Source organism: Hemitrygon akajei, chromosome 8, assembly GCF_048418815.1.
Source record: "Hemitrygon akajei chromosome 8, sHemAka1.3, whole genome shotgun sequence".
Taxonomy (NCBI): Eukaryota; Metazoa; Chordata; class Chondrichthyes; order Myliobatiformes; family Dasyatidae; genus Hemitrygon; species Hemitrygon akajei.
Genome location: NC_133131.1, coordinates 8,135,513 through 8,142,489, shown reverse-complemented (window position 1 = coordinate 8,142,489; position 6,977 = coordinate 8,135,513). Strand labels below are relative to the sequence as shown.

General features: G+C 44.0%; 1 protein-coding gene across 1 annotated transcript in view; it reads left to right on the top strand.

Moving 5' to 3' along the window:
• Nucleotides 1-5,170: 5,170 nt before the first annotated feature.
• Nucleotides 5,171-6,977, top strand: part of gdpd1 (glycerophosphodiester phosphodiesterase domain containing 1) — an 80,783-nt gene continuing 78,976 nt past the window's right edge. The window contains exon 1 of the mRNA XM_073053153.1: nucleotides 5,171-5,467. Coding sequence (XP_072909254.1) covers nucleotides 5,332-5,467 — 136 coding nt within the window. The 5' untranslated portion in view covers nucleotides 5,171-5,331. The remainder of the gene's footprint in view (nucleotides 5,468-6,977) is intronic.

Sequence of the window (6,977 nt, the reverse complement as noted above, 5' to 3'; positions counted from 1 at the left end):
AGTATGTTGGGTTGGGGGGAGGGGAGGAGAGGTTCCATTTTGTAATAAGAGTGTTATACTTAGAGAGTTAAACAGCATGGAATGAGACTTTTTGGCCCATCTTATCTATGTCAACCAAGCTGCCTATTTGAACTGGTTCTATTTGCCTGACTTTGGCCCACATCCCTCTAAACCCTTCCTATCCATGTACCCTTCTAAATGTTTTAAATATTCAGGAATTCATTGAACTTCTGCAAGGTAGCCTTAACTTTTAAAGGCAGGTGGATTAATATTTCCAGATAGAAATTAAGTGACAATTTTAATTTTTTTCTCAAACTCAGAAAACCCAAGCCTAAAATTTGGACCTTTAGGTTATTTGCACTTGTAATGCCACAAGTGGGAAGAAGGTATGGCTTTCAGATAGGGTTTTGCATTTTGCACTAAAAATATTGTCAAGTTCCATCCATTGTAAGCAATGCATTTAGTCCGGCACAGAAACATCGTTATACTGGAGCATAAATTGAGAATACAGCATTTTAAAAGGTATAGCATGGAGTATGTCAAAACTGAACAAGAAAAAAAAAACAAAAATTCTAGAAATACTGTAGATAGTGGAAATACAACATGCTGGAGGAACTCAACAGGTCAGGCAGCATCCATGGAAATGAACAAGCAATTGATTTTTTAGGCCGAGACTTCTCTTCAGGCCTGGAAAGGAAGGGAGAAGACTCCTGAATAAAAAAGGTGGGGGGAGGAGGGGAAGGGGGATATCCAGAGGTGGATAGGTGAAGCCAGGTGGCTGGGAAAGCTAAAGGGCTTGAGAGGAAGGAATCTGATTGGAGAGGAGAGTGGACCTAAGAAGGAGGAATAGGTGAGAAGAGGTAAGAGGCCAGAGTGAGGAATAGCAGAAGAGAGGGGGTGGGAATTTTTTTTAACTAGAAGTAGAAATTGATAATCATGCCATGAGGTTGGATGGTATCTAGACGGAAGATAAGCTGTTGCTCCTCCACCCTGAGAGTGGCCTCATCATGGCACAAGAGGAGGCTATGGACCGACATGGTGGGATTGGAATTAAAAAGTTTGGCCACTGGGAGTTCCATTTTTCGCAGATGGAGCAGTCCCCCAATTTACGATGCATCTCAGCAATGTAGAGAAGGCCACATCGAGAACACCGGATACAATAGGGGACCACAGCAGATTCATAGGTGAAGTGTTGCCTCACCTGGAAAGACTGTTTGGGGGCCCTGAATGGAGGTGAATGGCAGGTGTAGCACTTGGCCTCTTGCAGGGGTAAGTGCAGGGAAGGATATTAGTGGGGAGATAAAGATTTATTTTGGCTAAAGTCATATACGAAGCAGCCTAATGAATGTTTTCTTAAAATATTGATTCTGTATAGATGTTGTTTCTTTCTCAAGTTTCAGCTAAACTTAATGGTTTTTATTTCAAGGACTATACCTTTCCACTTTTGTGGAAAATTTCACAGGTAGTTTGAATGAAATGCAACTTATGCAAAGATATTTCTGGGCAACATATAATCATAGATTACTGGTTGTACATGGACTTATTTTAAAGCTCAAATCATAAACTTATACAGCTCAGGGTGGATATGTCTTTCACTTTAGAACTACTTTGCATAGATTGTACCACATTTGAATACATTCTGCTGTCCCTGCTTCTGCACTTTAGACTAATCAACATGACAGACAATACCTTCAGGTAAAATGAACATGAAGATTAAACAATTAATTTGCTAATACTGGAACTGTCTTGCTAATGCCTAAACTGGTGCTGAGATGTTGACTGTGGTTATCTGGTTATCTATCATCAATCCCTCCTGTTCTGCATTTACTCCGTGCTATTGATAAAGTATTTGGAGATGTGTAATGTTTTCTAAACAATACAAAATAGCCAACAATCTGTTTAATAGAACATAGAACATCACAGTGCAGTACAGGCACTTTTGCTCTTGATGTTGTACTGGTCTTTTTACCTATCCTAAGATCAACCTAACCCTTCCCCCCCTACATCCCTCCTGAATTGAGCTTGTGAATCACTTAAAAGAATTTAGCATGTTTTGATGAGATCTTCTCATCTTCCGTTCCTAAAGAATACAGTCCCAGTCTATTCTGCCTCTCCACATTTGCCTAACCTGCCATCGTTTTGAACCAGCCCAGTGAATTTTCACTGCACTCTCTTCAGAGCGAGTATGTAATACATCCTTGCTTGGGTATGGAAACTCCTTCAGATGTGGGTTTCCCCAGGGCCCTCTGTTATGGCAATAGGATATTTTTTATTACTGAAATCATACTCTCATAATGAAGGCTAACATACTATTTGCCTTTCTAATTCCTCTCCTTCTGACCTTCAGTTACTTGTTTACAAGAATATTCAGGTCAATTTGTCCACTAAGACTCCCCAATCTCTCGCTGTTTGACAAATATTCCACTTTTGTGTGCATCAAAGTGAATAACCTTGCATCTTTAAACATTAAGTTCCATCTGCTACAGTCGCACCCGCTCTCTCAGCTTGTTAATATCCCCTTGGAGCTTCTTAATATCCTCCTCTGTACTTTGAACCCTATTTAGTTTAGTGTAGTAATAAATTAGAACAAATACATATTCCCTAAAGATAAAAAGAATCAAATGCGTAATAAATTTGTGTGGCTCTTGTGGAAAAAGATCCAGGGAAAAGGTTGCCAGGATATGTTAAGCTGCAATATCCATTCCTGTTTCATCTCCTTCATGTCTGACATACATGTTACAGTAGGTATAAAATCATAACTTTTATCCAAACATAGTAAATGGACATGGGAGTTACCCTTTCTCCCTGCAGCTTAAAGGTACCTTGTCTTCTCCCTTCCTCAGTTGAGACCAAAAGTCTTCACCTGAAAAATCACCTCACCTGTTTCCATCAGCCCTGCCTTACTCTGCCTCTTTATATTGGCTATCTTCCCTCTACACCAATACCATTAAGCAAGGGGTCTGTGGATCCCAGGTTGTGAATCCCTGCTCTATACCAATTCTGATACAGTATCAATCCCAAATACTGATTTTATTCTTTGCCTCCACAGAGGCTGCTTGACCTAGTTTGCATTTTGCTCTAACTACCATCTACAGTATTTCCTATTTCTGGGTGGAGATAAACTGTTTCTCTTTTCACAGATGCTGCCTGACTTGCTGAATGTTTCCAGCCTTTACTGAGGGAGTACATAGTCATGCAGCACAGAAAAGGCCCTTCGGCCCATATCAACCAAGATGTTCATCTTAAGCCAGTCCCACTTACCTACATTTCAGAATCAGGTTTATTATTACTGGCATGTGACATGAAATATGTTAAGGTAGCAGCAGCAGTTCAATGCAATGCATAATCTAGCAGAGAAAAAAATAAAATAAAAATAATAAACAAGTAAATCAATAATGTATATTGAATAGATTTTAAAAATGTGCAAAAACAGAAATACTGTATATTTTTTTAAGTGAGGTAGTGTCCAAAGATTCAATGTCCATATAGGAATCAGATGGCAGAGGGGAAGAAGCTGTTCCTGAATCGCTGAGTGTGTGTCTTCAGTCTTCTGTACCTCCTACCTGATGGTAGCAGTGAGAAAAGGGCATGCCCTGGGTGCTGAGGTCCTTAATAATGGACACTGCCTTTCTGAGACACCACTACCTGAATATGTCCTAAATATTTTGTAGGCTAGTACCCAAGATGGAGCTGACTAGATTTACAACTTTCTGTAGCTTCTTTCGGTTCTGTGCAGTAGCGCCCCCCCCCCCCCCCATACCAGACAGTGATGCAGCCTGTCGGAATGCTCTCCACAGTAAACTATAGAAGTTTTTGAGTGTATTTGTTGACATGCTAAATCTCTTCAAACTCCTAATAAAGTATAGCCGCTGTCTTGCCTTCTTTATGACTACATTGATATGTTGGGACCAGGTTAGATCCTCAGAGATCTTGACACCCAGGATCTTGAAACTGCTCACTCTCTGGACTTCTGACCCCTCTATAAAGATTGGTATGTGTTCCTTTGTCTTACCCTTCTGGAAGTCCGTAATCAGCTCTTTCGTCTTACTGATGTTGAGTGCCAGGTTGTTGCTGTGGCACCACTCCACTCCTGTGAGCCCTCTCATCACCACCTGAGATTTTACCAACAATGGTATTGTCAGCAAATTTATCTATAAATGCTATCTATAAGGTACCTTGTCCATCTCCTTATTGGTCAGGGGTTCCCAACCTTTTATTGTGCCATGGACCAAGCAACTGGTCTGTGGACCCCAGGTTGGGAACCCCTGTTTTATCCATGTACCTATCCAAATGCCTTGTAAACATTGTCACTGTACTGTGCAGAGTTGAAGATTCATCATATTGGTTTCTGAGCAATTTGTGGATTTGTTAAAAGAAGAGGGATTAGGCAGACTCACCCTACACTGGTTTGAATTTGGAAGAGGGAGAAGTGGATGTTGGGATAATTCTTCTGGCTGGAAGATGTGGAGAAATCTCAATGAAGTTCAAGCATTCAGGACAGACGAAATGAAATTTCTTCAGCCAAGCCATATGAATCATGATTCCCTGTAGGCAGATAGTAGAGCCACTACCCACGACTTCAATGATCGAAGTTTAATCCTAATCTCCAGTGCTATCTGTGTGAACTGCCTGGATTTCCTCCAGTCCTTATGTTTCCTCCCACCTCCAGAAGATGTGTCGATTGGTAGGTTAAGAGGCCCTAGTGAGAGTCTGTCTTGGGGTGCAGAGAAGTAGTTGATGAGATTGTGGAGGGAACAGACTAGGTTTTGGGTATAAACAGCCGTCTAATGGTTGGCATTAACTCAAGGTTTGTGTCTCCAGATGAGTGCGGTGAATCTTTGCCATTCTCTGGAGGTTCATTCAGAGTATTCGACGTAAGAATGGATAGCATTTTGGAAATTGAGGGAATTTTGTAATGAAGGATCCTCCATGAATAGTGGAGCAGGTTAGAAGGGCCCAATGGTCTTCCCCCTGTTATTGCCTGCGTTCTGATTGCGGATACAACAGTGACAGACGGACAACCCGAGTGAGACAGGTGCGCGCATGCGCGGGGCGGGGGCTAGTGCCGGAGAGCACGTGCTTGCGTGGGTGGCTGCGCAATCAGCGGCGAACCGCCAATGGCAGCGCGAGCCGGCGGCTTCTGTGTGCGCAGGCGCGGGAGGCGGGGGGGGGGGGGTAAGCGGCCGGTCGCCTGCAGTTGTGGAGCGGGGCTTGAGCGCGGCGGTTACCTCGTCGGGTTACCACCCCTTCACCTTTCCCCTCCCGACCCATCCCTTCCCCTGTCTCTCTCCTTCCCCCGCGTGAATCATCGGCGCCGAGCTGACAGAAGCAATGTCAGCCACGCTCTACCTCCTCTCCACTCTCGGTGGTTACATTCTCTCGTCGGCTCTGCTCTTCAAGTGCCCGACGCTGCTGCATAGCAAGAAGCGTCAGAGCTTCAGGTGCCGGCACATCTCTCATCGCGGGGGTAAGTGACCCGGGCAGAGATCCCCCCTCCCCAGGTCCTCTCTCTCAGGTCGTAAGTGACGAGGAGACAGGGGGGTGGATTCTCTTTTGAAGCCAGACACTCTCAATCCATCGTTATTTCCATACTTCAATGACGAGCCCTGCTGCGTTTTAACGCAGAGCGGGGCTGCAATCTGGGTAATTGCTGCAATTCAACACCCCCCCCCCCCCCCCACTACCACCACCACGTTTAAAAAAAGCACAACGCCTGCACTCAGTCGGATGCAGACTGCGGCTCAGCCTCGGGTTCTCTCAGTAAACAAAAAAAAGGTAACGAGTCCGCTGTACACCTCGCCGGGGCTGCCTTACTGGGGAGCGTTTCATTGATCTTCTCCCTTTGTGGCACAAGAACATTGACTGTTTTTATTTTTCCTCGTTCTATTTCCTCCAGTCCTCGCCCCACAGCATGTTTGGTTACCACCGCAATGGTCCCTGCTTGTATCAGTTCACTGGGGTTGGTGCAAGTTTAACAGAAGCTTAAACCGCTCATGGATCATGTACGTCATGTCTGCACTCACACGTTATACGGACGATATGTTTTGTCGGTAGTACTTTCCGACATTTAAAACTTTAAAAATGGTTATGAGCATTGTTTTACCTGCTTCAGACGATGGGACGACTCCCAGTGTGCAGCCGGGGTTAACTTGGTTAATGTCTGGTTAGATGAGTTCACCCAATGAGGAGGCGAGGGATTTGCATCTTAGGAGATTCCTTTTCTCCCAGTTGTATGGATGCAATTTAGCTGAGATGCCCTGGGATTTAATGTTCTGGCTGTTCCTATCGACAGCCTCACGGGTACCAAGAGCCTAGAACTGGAGTAGAAATACAGGTGCGCAGTCAGCCGTTGTCAGTTGCAGAGACGTCATTAGGATAGAGGCACTGAGAAAGATACACTAAAAAGATGCGCTCCTTCAGAAGTCAATTTTAAAGGAAAATCTAACTTAAAAGGTTTGTAAAGAGGGATCTGGACGTGAAGACTTAGCATTTAGGAGTGATTGCCAAAAGGATGGGACTGATGGAGTGTTTGAAAGAATAAAGGGTTCCTGAATGACTTGGGGTGATGCCAGAAAGGCGTTGAATGTTAGGTTCACCGGTTTACAACAGCCCAACGTGGTAGATGAAATATCTTTCGGCAAGGTCTAGCGACTACCAGCTGCATATGTTAACTGAGTTGTGTGTTTATGTTTGTCTTGTAGATGACAGTTCATTGCTGAAATGTCAGTGTCTTTGGGCCCGCTAGCCATTGTTTCAGAACCATAGAACAGACCCTTCTGCCCTCGACGGCTTTGCCGAACACAATGCTTAATTAAACTAAATCTCTTCTGTTTGCTCATGATCATAGATCTCCATCCCTACAAATGCCCTGCACATCTCTCAAACTCCCCGTCCTGACTTAAATGTATGCCCTCTTCTATTTGATACGTTTATCTAGATTCCAACCGTCGTGTTATAAACTTCTATCATGTGTCCTT